This window comes from Carcharodon carcharias, chromosome 6, assembly GCF_017639515.1.
Source record: "Carcharodon carcharias isolate sCarCar2 chromosome 6, sCarCar2.pri, whole genome shotgun sequence".
NCBI classification, from domain to species: domain Eukaryota; kingdom Metazoa; phylum Chordata; class Chondrichthyes; order Lamniformes; family Lamnidae; genus Carcharodon; species Carcharodon carcharias.
The window spans coordinates 125,388,891-125,409,308 of record NC_054472.1 but is presented as its reverse complement, the minus strand read 5'-3'; the positions used below and the strand labels follow the sequence as shown (position 1 = coordinate 125,409,308).

General features: G+C 43.7%; 1 protein-coding gene across 1 annotated transcript in view; it reads right to left on the bottom strand.

Annotated features, from left to right (window-relative positions):
* LOC121279167 (charged multivesicular body protein 4c-like) overlaps positions 1-20,418 on the bottom strand; it is a 45,480-nt gene extending 25,062 nt beyond the window's left edge. Inside the window, exon 1 of the mRNA XM_041190159.1 lies at positions 20,126-20,418. Coding sequence (XP_041046093.1) covers positions 20,126-20,333 — 208 coding nt within the window. The 5' untranslated portion in view covers positions 20,334-20,418. The remainder of the gene's footprint in view (positions 1-20,125) is intronic.

The window sequence follows — 20,418 nt, the reverse complement described above, 5'->3', positions numbered from 1 at the left end:
CTTCTACCTCTCACCTTAAATCTATGCCCCCTGGTTTCTGACCCCTCTACTAATGGAAAAAGTGCCTTCCTATCCACCCTATCTATGTCCCTCATAATCTTATACACCTCTATTAGGACCCCTCTCAACCTTCATTACTCAAAGGAAAGCAACCTCAGCCTATCCAATCTTTCCTCTTGGCTCTAGCCCAGGCAGAATCCTGGTAAATCTCCTCTGCACCCTCTCCAGTGCAATCACATCCTTCTTCTAATACCTCCCTAGCAATTTTCGTGTCATCCACAACCTACATTTAAGTCCAAATGTACGCCACAAACAGCAAGGACCCAGCAATGAGTCCTGTACAGTCCCACTGGAAACAGACTTCGTCACAAAAACATCCCTCTACCATCATCCTCTGCTTCCTGCCTCTCAGCCAATTTTGGATCCAACGTGCCACTTTGCCTGGGATCCCATGGGCTCTTACTTTCTTAACCAGTCTGTCATGAAGGACCTGATCAAAAGCCTTGCTAAAGTCCATGTAGACCACATAAAATGCATTGCCCTTATCAACACTCCTGGTTACCTCCTCAAAAAATGTAATCAAATTTGTCAAACATGATCTTCTCTTAACAAATCCATGCTGACTATCCCTGATTAATCGGTAACTCTCCAAGTGCAAATATATTCCCTCCCTCAGAATTCTTTCTAGTAACTTCTCCACCACTGAGGTTATGCTGACTGGCCTGTAATTTCCTGGTCTATCCCTTCCTCCCTTTTTTAATAATGGGACATTGGCAATCCTCCAGTCCTCTGGCAATGCACCTGGCCAGAAAGGATTTGAAAATTACTGCCAGGGCCCCTGATATCTCTTCCCTTGCCTCCCTCAACATCCTGGGATATATCTCATCCGGACCTGCGGATTTATCCATTTTTAAGGCCACTAAACCCACTAGTACCTCCTCTCTTTCTATGATAATTTCCTCTAATATTTCACGTCCTCCACCCTAATGTCTATACCTGCATCATCCTTTTCCATTGTGAAGACCAACGCAAAGTGTTCACTGAAGACTACCCATGTCTTCCGGGCCCCCACACACATTACTCTATGGCTCCTAATTGCCCCTACTCTTTCTCTAGTTATTCTCTTGCTCTTTATAGATTTTAAAAAACCAATCTGGTTTTTCCTTTATTCTACCCACCAATGCTTTCTCATGCACTCTTTTAGCTTTTCTAATTTCCTTTTTAAAGTTCCCTTCTGCACTTTTTATACTACTCTAAGGATTCTACCATATCGAGCCCTCGGATCTGCCATAAGCTGATCTTTTTCTCTTGATCCTAACCTTTATGTCCCTTGACATCCCGGGTTCTCCAGGCTTGGTCCCCACCTTTGTCTTTATGGGAACATATTTGCCCTGTACTCTCGTTATTTCCTCCTTGAACGCCTGCCACTACTCTGACACAGTTTTATCTGCAAGTAGCTGCTCCCAGTCCACTTGGACCAAATCACATCTCATCTTAGTAAAATTAGCTTTTCCCCAGTTTAGAACTTTTATTCCCGGCCCGACCTTATCCTTTTCCATAACTATCCTAAATCGAACTGAGTTATGGTCATTATCTCCAAAATGCTACCCTAATGATACACCTTCCACCTGCTCAGGCTCATTTCCAAATATTAGATTTAGAACTGCCTCCTTCCTTGTTGGGCTATTTACTGGCTAAAAAAGTTCTTCTGGATGCAACTTAAGAATTTTGCTCCCTCCCTACCTTGCACACTAAAACTATCCCAGTTAATATTTGGGTAGTTAAAATCTCCTACTATTACTGCCTTATTATTCTTACACTTCTCTGAAATTTGATCACATGTTTGATCCTTTATCTCTCCCTGACTGTTTGGGGGCCTATAGTACACACCCAACAGCATATTTACCCCTTTTGTGTTTTTTACTTCTACCCATTAGTCAAAGGAAGGACAGGAAGCTGAAAAGGTCCTATTAAGGGGGGCAGAGAGAAAGGCTCCAAGCTTCAGACTTAGAGACAAAAGCTGCAGAAAGCAGATTTAAAGTGAGAAATGATTGCAAGAGGCAAGAAGGTCCAAAAAGGCAATTGAAGGTCTGTAACTCTTTGCTATGTGCATGTGAAGCAGTGGTACTGCTGACAGCTGAGTCAGTGAGAGAGAGCGCATGGAAGACAGCTTGAATGCATATGGTGATGCAGGGGATAGGAATATCGGAAGGAGAGGTCGAAACCCTGGAGGTGAACTATTGCAGAATGCGTGTGTGAGAAGGTGTTGGTTTGGGAGAAAATTCCAAAGCGAATTCTTCGAGTGTGGAGATTGGAGTTCAGTGAGACTAGTTGGCTCACAGTGTGACGAGTGCCTGGGGGGAAGCTGAGGACAGATCCATAGCATCTGGTTGAGGCAGTATCTGTCACTTGGTTTCAATGTGTGGTGCTTCTGACCAGAGGGTGTCATATATTTACATGGACTGTGTACTTACTGTGAACTTTAGGGTATATATAGGGTATAAGGCTCTGTAACTTGTGTTATCCTTACAAATCTGTATATATATGTGTAAAGGTATGCTTGTAGATGAACGAGTATTGTAATACAGTTCATCTTTTCTTGTTTAATAAATGTTTTATGTTTTTGATAAAAGTTCATTAGCTGACTCCAGCAACTCTGTTCAGTAGCCCCTCTCCACGTATCTAAACAAACAAATAAAAATTAGGATTATGAAGCCTGGTTCCGCCCTGGGATCAGGCTTGTCCAGGGATAATCTCAGCTGGGATCATAACAACAGGTATAAGAATCTGTAGCTTATGGTATTCCAATTGGTGATAGGTGACAGGTAGCTTCATAATGCTTGATAACATGATGGATTCAATAGTCTAGTTCAAAAGGAAACTAGATAATTACTTGAAGGAAAAACATTTGCAGGGATATAAGGAAAGAGTGGGACTAGGCAGATTGCTCTTCATGAGACCAGTGCAAGGAGCAACACCAAGTATACCTAAAGTGAAATGCCAACCTGGTGAAGCTACAACATAGGACACAAGCATGCTAGACAACAGAAGCAATATGCTACACAGCTAAGCAATTCCACGACCAATAGGTCAGTCTTGCTACATCCAGTCATGAATGGTGGTGGACTGTTGTCCATCCTTCAAAGTCGAGATGATCATGTCCATCATCGGGAGTGTTTGGTAGGGTTCGTAGGTGACTGTTATGGCTGATTAGTTCCCAAAAGGTTCTGTTGCGAGCAGGATAAGATGCCGCAGACGTTTGAGTTTTGAATGAGTTGCTGGCTTAGGATTTCCCCTTCTTGCATTTTCTTTCCGTCTCTGATATGTGCTTGCTTTCGAAGGTAGCCACACCCTTTTTTGTTTGTTTGCACCAGGTGCAACAATCCTAGGTGAATTTCTCCAAGGACTCGGGGTCTTTATCAAAACTCCAAACCAAAGCCTTCAGAGGGTCCTTGCAGTACTTCCTTTGAACACCATGAGAGCTCACCCCAAACTCAAACTCTTCTCTTTTGATCAGTAAAGTAGGCAGCTCACGACCACCACAATAGGGTGTATTGTGGGCAATAAATGATGGCCTACCCAGCGATGCCCAAACCCCATGAACAAATTGTAAAAAAGCAAGTGTCAGGCATTCGGACTACATGACCATCCCAAATAAATTACTAACCGGCGGAGGTAGCATCAGAAACATATCCATTCTCACTGATGGAAGAACACAGCACATCAGTGCAAAAGACAAGGTATTTGCATTCATCTTCAGCCAGAAGTGCAAGTGGTTGATCCATCTTGGTCTCCTTCTGAGGTCCCCAACATCACAGATGCCAGTCTTTAGCCAATTCAATTTACTCCATGTGAGATCCAGAAATGGCTGAAAGCATTGGATACAGCAAGGCAATGGGCCCTTGACAGGACTAAAGTTCAGCAGTACTGAAGGCTTGTGCTCCAGAACTAATCTAGCCTAGCTGTTCTATTACAGCTACAACACTGGTATCTATCTGACAATGTGTAAAATTTCCCAGCTATTTCCTGTCCTTTGAAAGCAAGATAAATCCAATCTGGCCAATTACTAAACCATCAGTCTACTCTCAATCATTAGTGAGTGTTGGAAGGTGTTGTCAGTAGTGCTATCAAGAAGCACTTGCTCAGCAATAACCTGTTCAGATTGGCTTCCTCCACACCACTCAGCTCCTGAGCTCAATACAGCCTTGTCCAAATACGGACAAAAGTGCTGAATTCAAGTGAAGAGAAATTGACTGCCTTACATCAAGACAGCATTTGACCAAGTGCAGCATCAAGGAGTCCTATTAAAATTGAAGTCAATGGGAATCAGGGGAAAAACTCTCTGCTGCTGGAGTCATACCTAGCACAAAGGAAGGCGGTTACGGTGTTGGAGCCCCTCAGGCTAGTGTCCTACATTCTGTGCTATACAACTCTATGACTCTATGACCCAATCATGTTCCGCTCATTCATCAATTCCTGTTGATGACTGCACAATGTTCATTAACATTCACAACCCCTCAAATACTGAAGCAGCTCACTAACGAATGCAGCAAGACCTGGACAACATTCAGGCTTGGGCTGAGAGGTGGCAAGTAATATTCACACCATACAAGTGCCAGGCAGTGACCATCCCCAACAAGAGAGAATCTAACCATCTCCACTTGACAATGCAATGGTATTATCATCGTCAAATCCCCATCAACATCCTGGAGTTACCACTGACTCTACTGTGGCTACAAGTGGCTACTCTGTCATCAGTGACAGAGACATGCGCTTAGATGCTGGGAAACCTATGGTGAGTAACTCACCTTTTGACTCCCCAAAATCTGCCCACCATCTACAAAACACAAGTCAGGACTCCACTTGCTTGGATGAATGCAGCCCCAGCAACAGACACCATCCAGGACAAAGCAGCCTGCTTGATCACCACCCCATCCACCTTCATAAACATACACTCTCTCCATGCCATCAATGCACAGTGGCACAAGTGCATACCATCTACAAGATGCACTGCAGCAACTCACTAAGTCTCCTTCGATTGCATCTTCCTAACCCGTGACCTCTAGCACTTAAAAGAACAAGGACAGGAGATGCATGGGAACACCATCACCTGCTAGTTCCTTGCCAAAACAAACACCATCCTGGCTTGAATTATCACTGCTCCTTCACTATTGCTAGGACAAAATCCTGGAATGTCCTCCCTAACAGCACTGTAGATGTACCTACATCATAACTGCAGCAGTTCAAGGTGGCAGCTCACGCAGCTTCACAAGGACAATTAATGATCGGCAATAAATGCTGAGCATTGCCAGCAACAACGAACGAATAAAACATACTCAATGGGCCGAATGGCAGCCTTCTGTGTTGTACTATTCTTGGAGACGGTGAAGGCCTGGGGTATTGGAGACAACAAGGGTCCAGGCGTGAACACTCCAATGAATACAAGTGCTGCAGAAGCAGTGCTAGGTGTTGTTTTAGTACAATCTATTTACGCAAGGTTGAATTTTCAACACTGACATCAATACAACAAAGTACCAAGCCAGGATGAACAATTACTAGAATGTGCACAGCAACAAGTTTCATATTGAGTAAAACAAAAATGCTGTAAAATATAAAGAGTGTCATTTTTATACAGACAAAAAAAACTTATGTTCTGTTACAGGGGATCTGTGGAATTTTTATAAGCTGGAGGGGCCTCGGACACAAAAACAAAAACCCCCTGTTCTATAAGACAGAGTTAAACTGAACCTCTTCAAATGAGATAAAGTCACAACAACCAGGACCTGTAGAATTTGCCTGAATAGTGAATAGAGAAATCTTAGGAATATATTATACATTCCATGCAGAAAAAAATTTTGGAAGGGGCACATTCTAACATCTCACCAAGAATATTTAAATTTTTTACATGATGCATTTTCTAGAATTTGAATAGAATATTTACACATACGTATAGTGTATATATAATTTTCCATTGGAGGGAAACATGCCACACAAAACATCAAATGCACTTTAAATTTACCCAATGTGTAGCTAAGCCACATAGGCCAGGTGGTCAGCCAATCATCGCCACCTGCAGCCAACCAGATCACAGTCACTAGGAGGCAGCTATTAGATGCCAACCAAGTCAGAACCAAAACTCCCTCTCCGTTGCAGTTAAGAATCTGGTCATCAGATGTGAGGCACTCTTGCTGTTGCTGTATTTGGCGCAGCTCTGGCCCATTCCACACTCCTGCGCGATGGCGATCACCCAAACCATCGTTTGCTTTATCTGGAGGTCGAAAATGGATCGTGTCCTCAGGGACAAGATGTACAAGCCTCTAGATAAGGGGGGAAAAACGTACCCAACATCACCCTCATCCTGATGGCCACCTTGGTGTGCGGCTGCACCAAGCTGTGTGTAGACCCCCAGTACGCAAACACCAAGTATCACTAGGTGCTGAGGTTCTACCTGTTCCTGGTGTTGCGAAGGATGGGTCTGGTCACGCTGCCGCGGAACGCTCCAAGTAATTGGACCGTGCTGTACCACCTACCCCTCGTGGAAAAATTTATGCAAAGAAACACCTTTGACCACAAGTCCATCAGGCAGTGGTCAGCACGTAACGTCTTAGAGGCCCTGCAGGAAAAGGAGGTGGTGGATCCTGTCGGATGGTTCCCTGAGCTGACTGTCAAAGTCATTTGGCAGAACGCCTCATCGTCTGAACTTTCCAACAAGCACCAAAATGTAGCTTGGCTGGTGGTGAGAAAGGCCCTCCACGTCATCCTTTCAACACGCCAGGAGTCTCACCCCCTCTGCACGTTTGCCCTCGAGGTGGTTGTGGGGGGGATGAGACCATTGTTCACCTCCTTGTGGAATGTGCCTTTGCAAAGAAGGTCTGGAGAGAGATGCAGCAGTTTCTGTCGAGGTTCATCCCGAGCAGTTCTGTGACACAGGGCTCTGTGCTCTATGGGCTGTTCCCAGGGACACACACACAGAGACCAACATCAACTGCAGCTGGAGGATCAACTCGGTGAAGGACGCTCTTTGGTCTGCCCGAAACATGTTGGTCTTCCAGTGCAAAGAGTTGTCCCTGACCAAATGTTGCAGACTGGCACATTCCAAGGTTCAGGGCTAGTGCTGAGGGACGCACTAAAGCTTGGGGCAGCCGCTGCAAAGGCGCAATGGGGAAAGGTCGTTGTCTAAGACCTTTCTGCCATGGTGGACCAAGGGGCTGGGAATTGTACAGGTCCCTTGGGCTGTATGGCTCACGGTGAATGTATGCATTGGCTACTAATTGTATTATAATTGTATTGAAGTACCTCAGAGTGCAACATGACGTATGCTGAAAACTCCAATACCAATGCTCTGACTGTCTGTAATGACCAGATTGAAATGATCGTGATATTCATTGAGTGTATTGAAGCACCTCGTGATCCATGTGTAAAAGTTGAATCTGATAGTACTTTTTGTGATGGTGAGTTAGAAATGTTTTGTAATGTTCTTCCAGATATTTTATGAATAAAGTATTTTCTCCAAAACAAAAAACAGCTCCTAGAAGCTACCCATTTACTACCAACGAGACTTTAGAATTTTACATTTAAGGATTCATAAATTTTTTGGCCTCCCTATTCTGACACCTTTCCAGCTTTTGTCAATCTCTTGCTACACTAACATGTTTCTATTTTGCTTAAGCATAAGGGAAATAATTCAATTTCATCAGTGACAGAGACATGTGCTTAGAAATAAAAACAAAAAGGAAAGTGATAACTGTCATTTTACACCAAGTTGTAGCATTTGATTTTTCACCAAGCCAGATGAAACGGTTAGGTGCTTAAGTGACAAGGAATCAACACATAATGTACCAATATTTCATCTCCTGAACACTCATCTACAGTTCATTAATTTTGCTGTATTTCATATCATGATCTGCTAAACTGGGTTGAGATTTTGAAAAGCCATCAGAATCAAGAACATAAGAATGAGGAATAGGTCATTTGGCCCCTTGCGCCTGCCCCACCATGCAATAAGATCATGGCTGATCGGGTTATGGCCTCAACTCCATATTCCAGCCCAGCCTCAACCTTTCCTTGCAAGATAAACCCCTCATCCCAGTGTCAGCTGAGTGAACCTTCTCTGAACTGCTTCTAATGCATTTATATCCTTTCTTAAATAAGGCCACCAAAATTGTACACAGTATTCTACATGTGGTCTCACCAATGCCCTGCACAACTGTAGCAAAACATCCTGCTTTTATATGCCATTCCCCTTGTCTTTCTGATCACTTGCTGTGCCTGTATACTAACTGTTCCTAATTCATGGACCAGGACACCCAGATCCCTCTGTACCTCAGAGTACTAAAATTTCTCTCCTTTTAAATAATATGCTGCTTTCCTATTCTTCCTGCCAAAGTGGGCAAGTTCACATTTTCCTACATTATACTCCATCTGCCAAATTTTTGCCCACTCACTTAACATATCTGTGCCCCTTTGCAGACTCCTTATGTCCTCTTCACATTCCTACTTTTGTGTCATCAACAAATGTATCAACCACACATTTAGCCCCTTCATTCAAGTCATTGATATGAATAAAGAACTGAAATTAATGAGATGAATTGTGCCAGGAGTGAAATATATGTGAATTAATACATTATAAATCAGTGGGAGTTTGCTGATTACTATTAAATGTCACCATTGCAATATTGAACAACTGTATCCATACAACCATATATTGGCTTACCATTACATTGACTCTAATACAATTACAATGGGCAAAACTGTCTAGGAAAGGAAAATAAGGAAAAATGCAGGTAGAAAGGAAGTCCACAGCATTTTAACAACCACAGAATTGTAGTGTACTCTGGGTCCTGACAATACAGTTGCCCTGGTACAACATAAAAATCACTTAAGCATTCACAAAATTTCAAGTTAATCTAAATTAGGGAGCAAATATGCTCACAGAAATACCTAATTTGCCCCTAAAAATACATAAGATTTGGAAATTTTTCATAAGATCAAAGATAGTTTAATTACTTGGGCTTTTGTACTTCAAATGAAAATATTTCATTCTAACTTAGCAATTCCAAAAAAGGAATTCTACACACCTTAATAGTATTCATATGGATTATGGCTAATTAGTATATAAAATAACTGCAGACAATAAAAATGTAACAGCACTCTGCAGAAATAAGTTGTATTTATATAGTGCCTTTAACACAATAAAACATCCCAGAGACTTCACATGAGCGCTACCAAATAAAATTTTACACCGAGCCACATAAAAAAGATGTTAAGGAGTGTCTTAAACACTGTCAGCTGTAGCTCAGTTGTTAACACTCTTGCCTGAGTCAGAAGATGTGGGTTCAAAATCCACTCCAGCACAAAATCAAGGCTTCTGCTCCAGTGCAGTACTGATGGAGTGCTGCACTGTTGAAGGTGTCGTCCTCTCGATGAAACTTTAAACCAAGGCCTTTAATGCCCTAAAAGATCCCACGGCACTATTTCAAAGAAGAGCGGTGAGATGTACTGGTCAATATTTATCCCTCAATCAACATCCCAAATCATACTAGTTGTTTATCATCGCTGTTTGTGGGAACTTGTGTGAAAATTGGTGGTTGCCAATCCCAAATTACAATAACTATACTTTTAGAATACTTAATTAGCTGTAATGCTCTTTGGGATGTCCTGTGAAATTTACTATATAAATGCAAGTTTCCTTTTTTTTTAAACAAGATAATTTCATAACAATACATTGTACAACCCAATTTACTAGTTAGTCTCAACACAGGAATGTGATAAAATCATTGAAGTACATCACTCACATGATGGGAGCAATTAATTATTATTCATATAAATATGATCTTTTATTTTAATTACAGGATATTGATTTTGGTTTGTTTCCCATCATTGTGATACTTTCTTTCAGGAGAGCACTTTTAGAAGCTTTGACAGGTTTGGGATTTGCTCAATGTCGCTACCTATTGATTTGTACAAAACCAATCGACCACCAACAATTCAGAGAAAACTGCATTATTAACCTGGTGGAATAATGTGCATTGCGTTTAAAAAAGGCTTACTAGAGTACAGGGCATTCTAACGTTATAGGAGAATAACAAACATCAGATATAATCTGTTTTTTGTGTTTAATCCAACACCTGTTGTATTATAAGGGAGATTAATTTCCAATGTGTTACATCATTACATGTTGGTTCAATGACCAGAATGCACAGGAATGGATTTACTTCTTCAACACCAAAATAAACAAGAGAAGTGATCCCCCCCCACCCCCCAAAAAACAACAGCTGATTCCTATTTATCTAAATTTTGCAGATGTTTCTTAAAGCATGGTACAATTAGGTCTGCTTTCATGAACCACGTCTGCACATTTTTACAACTAAGGTGGCATTTTAAATGTGATGCTACACTGTTTGTCACTCAAGGACACAAAACCTTCCACATATACATAATAAAATGCGATGACCTCTTTGTGGCAACTACAATCAAACAGTTTAAAGATTGTTTACTGTATAACTCTTTTGAAGTGGATTTGGGTGGTCAGTCTAATTCTCAGTCATCTAATCAATTTTCAGTATATTTTTGAGCAGTTATTTCTCCTCAACCATTCTGAATTCTCTATAAAAGCAAAGTCTAGTTTACGTAGATTTTAATAAGAAGTTCAAGAAGGCATCTCATCAAAAAATAGAGAACATTAACATGCAAATCGTTGGAGGCAGTACGCTGAGATGATTCAAATCATGGCTGGGAAATAGGAAATTAATGGTCTGTATCAATGGCAAATATTCTGGGTAGAGGTAATGATGAATGAGATCCTTTCAAAAAATAGTCAGGAAGAAGGTAATAATAGCTTCATCCCAACATTTGTGTGGATGACACAAAAGTAGCTGAGGTGCCTCATGAAAGTGTCAGCCTTGGTTCAGTGGTAGTTTGCTTTTGAGTCAGAAGGGCATGGGTTCAAGCCTCACTCCAGATCTTTTGAGTTGATAATCAAGGCTCACAATGCAGTACTAAAGCAGTGTTACACTTGCAGAGATGCTGTAACACAGGTGAGTATTTAAACAGAGGTCTCATCTGCACTCTCAGATGATTGCAAAATATCCCATGGCAACACTCAGAGGATGGGGTTCTTTTGGTCAACCTTCAATTACCGTCACTTTAACCCTGTGGGCTTTAATTTTGCTAACAAACCTATTATGTGGTACTTTGTCAATGCATTCCGGAAATTCACAGACATCATCAACCTCTCTTCAACCATTACTTTAAAGAACCCAAACCAAGCAGGCCAAACACAATTCGCCTTGAACAACTCCATGATGCCTTCCATTTATTAGCCCATATTTCTAGAAATGCCAATTAACTTTGTCCTGGATTCTTGTCTCAGTTTCCCCATCACCAACGTTAGGCTGACTGGACTGTAGCCTGGGTTATCCCATTCCCTTTTCTAACCGGATTGTCACATTTGAAATTCTCTAGTTTTCTTGCACCATCCCCATATCCAAGGAGAATTGTAAGATTGTGAACAGAGCCTCTGGGATTTCCACCCTTAGATATCTATATCCTTGATGTTTGGGAGACTTTGTTGTGTGCAAATTGGCTGCCACATTTGTCTACATTATGCCATTGACTACACTTTAAAAGTACTTCACTGAAGTGTTTTGGGAGTTCTAAAGAAGTGAAAGGTAAATAGAAATTCATTTTCTCCCCCTTCTTAATACAGTGGAAAATGGGGGGGCAAGCTACATAAAGAACTTAAGCCTGGGAGGACAGCAAACAATTGGCAGATGGAGTTTATGATCTCAATATAGGTGTGAAGTCATGCACTTAGTTACACAAAACTAACAAGAGCAATTACAGAACTAGGATGAATCAGGAAAAGGATTGAACATTTATAGATAAATCCCACAAGACATTAAGCCAACATCTGGGTGCTATCAAGAAAGTACAGTTGTGCAAATAGGGGAATAGAGCGTAGATCAAAAGAGATTATCCTACCACTTACAGAATGGTGGCCAAGCTTCTGAAACCCTCATTAATCAGCAAATGCAAACTCTCTGTAAAGTGGAAAGAGTTTCTACAACAATTAGGGGACCATTGAATAAAATGTACATGGTAAGATTCATAGAAATGGGGCTCTGCACATGAGATGAAGAGGCTGTTGAGAATAATGAGATATAAAAATTCCTGAAGCTTAGACGACAGTCAGGGCAATTTTTTTTAATTCATTCATGGGATGTGGGCTTCGCTGGCATTTACTGCCCATCCCTATTTGCCCTTGAGAAAGTGGTGATGAGCTGCCTTCTTGAACCGTTGCAGTCCATGTGGTGCAGATATACCCATGGTGCTGTTAGGGAGAGAGTTCCAGGATTATGACTCTGCGACAGTGAAGGAACAGCGATATACTTCCAACTCAGGATGGTGAGTGACTTGGAGGGGAACTCCAGGTTGTGGTGTTCCTATCTATCTGCTGCCTTTGTCCTTCTAGGTGGTAGTGGTCATGGGTTTGGAAGGTGCTGTCTAAGAAGCCTTGGTGAATTCTTGCAGTACACCTTGTAGATGATACACACTGCTGCTAATGTGCATCGGTGGTGGAGGGAGTGAATGGTTGTAGATGTGAAGGGTTCTCAAAATTCCTACATTTTTCATATCATCAATAAGGATATGACTTTAGGACTTTTAAACTGCTGAGTTAAGTGTAAAACCCTGCAGACAGGAGGCTGGACCCATGAAGGCCAGGCTTAGGCGTGTTGAGTGCAGTGTGGATTGTTTTGCCTGAAGCCAGACAACGAGAGGAGACAGAATACGCATTCTTCCCTTTAATACAATCAACCCAGAGAAAGACTTCACCTCATACGAAACTGAAGCCCATCAAAATCTTGCATAAATAATCGCTACTAACTACTAAGGCAGGAAGGCACAATCAATTCAATTATGCGAACCCATCAATACTCACACATACAATGGCTTTCAGTTCAAAACTAGTTACTAGACAGGAAGACAACGATAAACGTCAAGCGAGCCTATTAAAAACAAAGAGACTACAATCACCTAAGGAAGCCCACTAAAGTAAAACAAAAAACTAACCTTGATTTGGATTCCGAGAAGAAATTCAAAAGACAGTATAACTGGCCTGGTCAGTTACAAAGGAGAGAGAGAGAAACCAGCTAGCAGAAGGGTTGCAGTTTTGAAAGCTGACACAGGGCAGTGAGCAGTTGGGAACGGTTGAAACAGAGTTTAAGCAAGAAGATCTGGAGGTTTTGCAGGCCTGTAGGCAAAATCACGGTGAGGGGTAAGGGGTGGCAGGCTCAACCAAAGACAACAAGGCCGCAACTGCAGCCCTCCATGAAGATCGACCACCCACAACTGTGTCCTCCATTCAACTGAAGAACCTTCGCAGATTCCACAGACCAGGACCGTGTAGGGACGGCAGGCTCCAGATGACACAAACAGCATACCCCAAAACTGCAACCGGCTTACCTGGCTGGATTTCAAACTGTCAAGGAACCCTGGGTTGGTGAGCAAGATCCCTGATCTCTCCTGGTTCAATTTAGTTAGGTTTTGGGGGTGAAACAAGGGTAAGGGGATTAGTAACGTGATTTTCCCTCATTATGCTGTGTGTTCCCCATTCTTAACTAAGTGTATTTTGTAAGTCTGTATAATTTCAGTGTAATCCTAATGTTATAAGTTCATTTGTGACTTCAATAAACTCAGTTTTTTTTTACACCAAAACCAGCTGTCTACAGCACTTTGTTACAAATAAGTCCTAGGTCTAGAACCCAGGGAGTGGGAGCGATTCGAACCGCTCAGAAGTCAGAGGTGAAACTGACACACACTACCACCCCCTACAGATGTGGTGCCAATCAAGCGGACTGCTTTGTCCTGGATGGTGTCCAGCTTCTTCAGTGTTGGGGGAGCTGCACTCAACCAGGCAAGTGGGGAATATTCCATCACAATCCTGACTTGTGCCTTGTAGATGATGGACAGGCTTTGGGGATTCAGGAGGTGAGTTACTCGTCACATGATTCCTAGCCTCTGACCTATTCTTGTAGCCACAGTATTTATATGGCTAGCCAGTTGAGTTTTTGGTCAATGGTAACCCCCCCCCCCCCCACCACAGGATGATACTGGGGGATTCATGATGGTAATGCCATTGGACATCAAGAGACAGTGGTTGGATTATCTCTTGTTGGAGATGGTCATTGCCTGGCATTTGTGTGACACGAATGTTACTTACCACTTATCAGCCCAAGCCTGGATATTGTCATTTGGACATGGACTGCTTCAGTACCTCAGGAGTCACGAATGGTGCTGAATGTTGCGCAATCAGCGAACATCCCCACTTCTGAACTTATGATGGAAGGAAGGTCATCAAATAAGCAGCTGAAGATGGTAGGGCCGAGGACACTACCCCGAGGAACTCCTGCAGCAATATCCTGAAGCTGAGATGACTGACCTCCAACAACCACCACCATCTTCCTTTGCCCTAGGTAGACTCCAAGCAGTGGAGAGTTTTCTCCGATTCCCATTGACTCGAGTTTTGCTAGGGTTCCTTGATGCCACACTGTCAAATGCTGCCTTGGTGTCAAGGGCAGTCACTCTCACCTCACCTTGGGAGCTTAGCTCATTTGTCCATATTTGAACCAAGGCTGTAACGAGGTCAGGAGCTGAGTGGCCCTGGTGGAACCCAAACTGGGTGTCAATGAGCAAGTTATTGTTAAGCAGGTGCCATTTGATAGCACTGTTAATGACCCCTTCCATTACCTTAGATACGATTGAGAGTAGACTGATGGAGCACTCATTGGCCAGGTTGGATTTGCCCTGCCTTTTGTGTACAGGACACACCTGAGCAATTTTCCACATAGCCAGGTAAATGCCAGTGTGGTAGCTGTACTGGAACAGCTTAGCTAGGGGCATGGCAAATTCTGGAGCACAAATCTTCAGTACTATTGCCAGAATATTGTCAGAGCTCATAGCCTTTGCAGTATCCAGTGCCTTCAGCCATTTCTTGATATCACATGGAGTGAATAGAATTGGCTGAAGACTGGCATCTGTGATGCTGGGGGCCTTCATCAACTTGTGGTTGTACAGTCAATGGTACTTGAGTCATTTGCATGTTAAAGTAGCCCCTCGGTTCTGATGTGAACAACCTGTTACTCCAGGCTGTTGCTGCTGTCAGGACTTTGCTTCTATGTGGACACGTTTATCAAAATCCATCCGGTTTAAATATTGCAATGAAGTGCACTTAGCACTTCTGACTGAAGATTGTTGTGAATGCTTCATCCTTGCTGTTGTCGCTTTCAGTGCCTAGGTCGATGCTGGGAGGTCCGTCCAATTTCATTCCTTTTTTGTCACTTTGTAGCAATTTGTTACAACTGAGTGGCACTTAAGAGTCTATGCCTTACCTTTTGCACTGCTGTGCTGGCTCCTCCATCATTGAGGATGTGGATATTTTTGTTGCCTCCTCCTTCAGTGGCAGGACTGCAGAGCTTAGATTTGATCCATTGGGGATTGCTTAGCTGTCTATCACTTGCAGCTTATGCTGTTTGGTATGCAAGTAGTCCTGCGTAATAGCTTCACCAGATTGACACTCCATTTTTAGGTATGCCTGGTGCTGCTCCTGGCATGTCCTCCTGCACTTTTCAATGAGCCATGATTGATCCCCAGGCATGATGGTAATGGTAGAGCAGGGGATGTGCTGGGCTATGAGATTACAGATTATGCTCGCTAATGGATGCCCAGTCAAGTTGCTAGATCTGTTCATTTAGCACAGTGGTAGTGCCACACAACATGACAGAGGGTATCCTCAATGTGAAGACGGGACTTCGTCTGCACAATGACTGTGCAGTAGTCACTCCTACCAATACTGTCATGCACAAATGTGTCTGCAGCAGGCAGGTTGGCGAGAATGAGGCCAAGTATGTTTTTCCCTCTTGTTGGTTCCCTCACCGCCTGCCACAGACCCAGTCTAGCAGCTATGTCATTTAGGACTCGGCCAGCTTGGTGAGTAGTGGTGCTACTGAGCCACTCTTGGTGATGGACATTGAAGACCCTATCCAGAGTACATTCTGTGCCCTTGCCACCCTCAGTGCTTCCTCCAGGTGATATTCAACATGGAGGAGCACTGGTTCATCAGTTGAGGGAGGTGGTAGTGATAATCAGCAGGTTTCCTTGCCTATGTTTGACTGATGGCATGAGACGTCATGGGATCTGGAGTCGATGCTGAGAACTCCCAGGGCAACTCCCTCCCAACTGTAAACCACTGTGCCGCAACCTCTGCTGGGTCTGTTCTGCCAGTGGGACAGGACATGCCCAGGGTTGGTGATGGTGGAGTCTGGGACATTATCTGTATGATTCCATGAGGATGACTATGTCAGGCTGTGCTCGACTAGTCTGTGAGACAGCTCTCCCAATTTTGGCACTAGCCCCCAGATGTTAGTGAGGACTTTGCATGATTGACAGGGCTGAGATTGCCGTTGTCGTTTCCGGCACCTAGGTTGATGCTGGGTGGTCCGGCAGTTTCATTCCTTTTTTGTGACTTCGTAGTGGTTTGTTGCAACTGATTTGTGGCATTTCAAAGGGCGCTTAAGAGTCAACCACATTGGTGTGGATCTGGAGTCATATGTAGCCCAGGCCAGGTAAGGATATTAATGAAGCAGATGGGTTTTTACAACAACTGGCAATGGTTTTATGGTTATCATTAGACTTTTAATTCCAGGTTTTTTTATTGAATTCAAATTCCATCATCTGCTGTGGTCTCCAGAACATTACCCTGGGTCTCTGGACAATACCACTATGCGATCTCCTCTCTTGGGTATGCTCTGTCCCACTAGCAGGACAGACCCACCAGCAGAGGTGGTGGCACAGTGGTATACAGTTCAAGACGGAGTTGCCCTGGGACCCCTCAACATCGGCTCAACTGCTTGCAGGCAAAACAAATGCAGATCAACAATAAGCTGATTCAAGCAGAACATGACTAATTTTTGGTATATCTTGCTGAGACTAAGAGTAAATAGCTTAGGTCTCTTCAGAATTGAACTGGACATATATCTTTTAAGATAATAATTTCATTGGTTATAACTGTTAATACAACAGGAAGACATTAAATGAATATATGGTCTTTACAGATCTGATTTTCTGCTACTATTACATGAACCTCTAAATATAAGAGAGTCATTGTCTGTCCCTTGATTTAAGGATGACATCTACTCAGGGTCACTAGTTTCTGCCATGGGTCTTCATGTGACCGAATAGGCCAATTCTTAACAGGCAGATCTTTGGGAACAGGGGACAAGATGTCTCAGAGGTAGTGGAATCCGGAATGCAGGATTTACCTCCTTTTCTTTCCTTCCCTGTCACGGCTCTGCCTTATCATGAAGATATTGTGACTCAAAGTGTGATGTAGCTTGATGGACAAGTTGTCACCATTCTGAACAAATAGCATCAAGCTCCTCCCAGTCATTACTGTCAATGCCACTCCACTTGAAGCAGAGCTTCAGAATGAGTTTGAAGAGTTTTCTTTGCCCTTCCCTGGAACGTTGGCCATTTGAGAGTTCAGAAAATAGGACCTGTATTAAGAGTTAAACAGGTGCTGGCTGTCTTGGGCTAGAATTCTATATCTACCCATTTACTTTCATATATCACTGCTAAATGAAGGTGTAGTTCAATTTACAGTGGAGAGGAAATAATACACCCAAGGTGGCTAGGAAATGGAAAACATGATCATTGCGACGGCAGACTCACTTGCAATTAGAATGCTTGCTAATTATTAGGTGTGCTGTACTTCAGTGGTGCATCTTCCATACATAGAAACCCATACCCTTTATAAACTCACACCACAATCTTTTTATAATAGCCATTATTAAATCCAAAGCATCCTGTAGTCTGCACTCTTGCAAAACAAAAAGTGAGTAACAATGTAGCTTGAGTGTATGAAATATTTATATTTTACTTCCCATACAGATCTTGATGTGCCACACAAAACTTGGAACTAGGACAAGCAGGAAACCAACTCCTAGGCCTTTTACAATGCAGATTTTAAGTCTGCAACTAGAAACACAAAACACCAACCCTACAATAACTTCGACTCAATTTTCACCCAAGGAATCGCATTGCACAACTATTCCATTCTATATACTTCCCTCTGTCTCTAGCATTCTCTCCCCTCACCTCCATCCCACATATCCATCTCAATTTTAGGTTAGGCTCAATTTTTATTACTCTAATTCATTTTTGTAGTTACTCAATTATGCTGTCAATCTTTTTTTCCTGACGCTGCTCTTTACTGCTATTTTTTGTATTCCGATATATATGTATTTGCAATTATTCTCATTAATGAGACTTGAAAGTACACCAGAAATAACCAAGTTTGCCCAGATCAGTTCAATTTTAGACTGTAGTTTTGGATAATTCAATCTTGGGAATATGTCCAATTTATCTTGTTTGCTGTGACTTCCCAGACAATCATCTTGCTCTTAGCTCAATATCCCTGGGTTAGAAACTTGGTGTTTGCATCCCTTTCGCTTAGTTGTCCGCTGTTAAACTTATTTTTTGCTGGTATATTAGTTTTGCCAGTTGGTCCATGTTTGTGTGGGATTGGTTGGTTTTAGGATCAAGGGAGAAAGTGTGTTCGTTAACAACCTTTATTCTTGCTATCATGTCTATAGGAAACAGTACATATATATCTGCGATTGAAGGTCCTAACCTTCTTCTTCACTGTTGGTGGAGTCAATCAGTATTCACCTTCCTCAATATGTCTTTAGCTTGTGTTCCTCTGGGATACATTCCAGTTTACTACTTTACAATCTCATCCTTTATGAAACCTCACTGCAATGTGCTCGTGTTGCTACATTTGTCTGTTATCTACATGTTTCTCAGGACTTTCGATGTCCCTTGGCCTTGACACCTCATTCGTTGGAAGGGGAGCGCTATTGTTCAATTTGTCACTCGTGCTCTACTGTATTTCTGGGAAGAGGGTAACTGTGTTCCTATCTACCTTGTTCTGGGGGTTGTTGTAAATTTCTTATTTTTACTTTCATGAGGACATGAAGAGAGTAGTTTTGTTGTTCAGGGCTAGAAGTAGTGTAATGCTATCTCTCTTGTCACTATGGAAGCTGTGTTTCTACCTCACTTATACTTATGCAGTTTTGAAGTGCTTTCCTATCCGTTGTTCCTGATGCTGTATTATTATTCCTATTCACAGGTAGGATGGTTCCTGCCTCTCTTGTCCTTCATATAAAGATTTACTCCCAGGTATAGGATAGTTAGACTTTTCTTGCAGTGCAATAAGGGATAAAGTGTAGTTGTCTTCCTGCCCCGATACAGAGTATACTTGGGAGAAGGGGAGAGTGGTCTTCCTGTCCTGGTATTCCACGCTCGGGAGAGGGGGAGAGTGGTCTTCCTGCCCCGGTATTGCACGCTCGGGAGAGGGGGAGAGTGGTCTCCCTGCCCCGGTATTGCACGCTCGGGAGAGGGGGAGAGTGGTCTCCCTGCCCCGGTATTGCACGCTCGGGAGAGGGGGAGAGTGGTCTCCCTGCCCCGGTATTGCACGCTCGGGAGAGGGGGAGAGTGGTCTCCCTGCCCCGGTATTGCACGCTCGGGAGAGGGGGAGAGTGGTCTCCCTGCCCCGGTATTGCACGCTCGGGAGAGGGGGAGAGTGGTCTCCCTGCCCCGGTATTGCACGCTCGGGAGAGGGGGAGAGTGGTCTCCCTGCCCCGGTATTGCACGCTCGGGAGAGGGGGAGAGTGGTCTCCCTGCCCCGGTATTGCACGCTCGGGAGAGGGAGAGAGTGGTCTCCCTGCCCCGGTATTGCACGCTCGGGAGAGGGGGAGAGTGGTCTCCCTGCCCCGGAATTGCACGCTCGGGAGAGGGGGAGAGTGGTCTCCCTGCCCCGGTATTGCACGCTCGGGAGAGGGGGAGAGTGGTCTCCCTGCCCCGGTATTGCACGCTCGGGAGAGGGGGAGAGTGGTCTCCCTGCCCCGGTATTGCACGCTCGGGAGAGGGGGAGAGTGGTCTCCCTGCCCCGGTATTGCACGCTCGGGAGAGGGGGTGAGTGGTCTCCCTGCCCCGGTATTGCACGCTCGGGAGAGGGGGAGAGTGGTCTCCCTGCCCCGGTATTGCACCCGGCTGCCTGAGCTCCTACCTCTCTTGTTCTTGGTGCCGCTTCTTCGGGCGGTCTCTAGTTCTCTCTGGATCCTGTTCTCCAGATATTCCTGTTTCTTGGTCAACATCTCCTCAGTCTCCCGGAGCCGGTGGAGGGCCTCCTGGGGACTAGGGCCCTGTTTCCTGGAGCGGGACCGGGACGAGCCGGAGCTCGAATCGCCCTTGAAGAAGTTGGAAAATTTGTTCATAACGACAGTCCGCCGCCTTGAAACCGACCGAGAAATACAGGACACAGGTGCGGCTGCGCGAGACAGACTGGCGCTCACTTCCGGT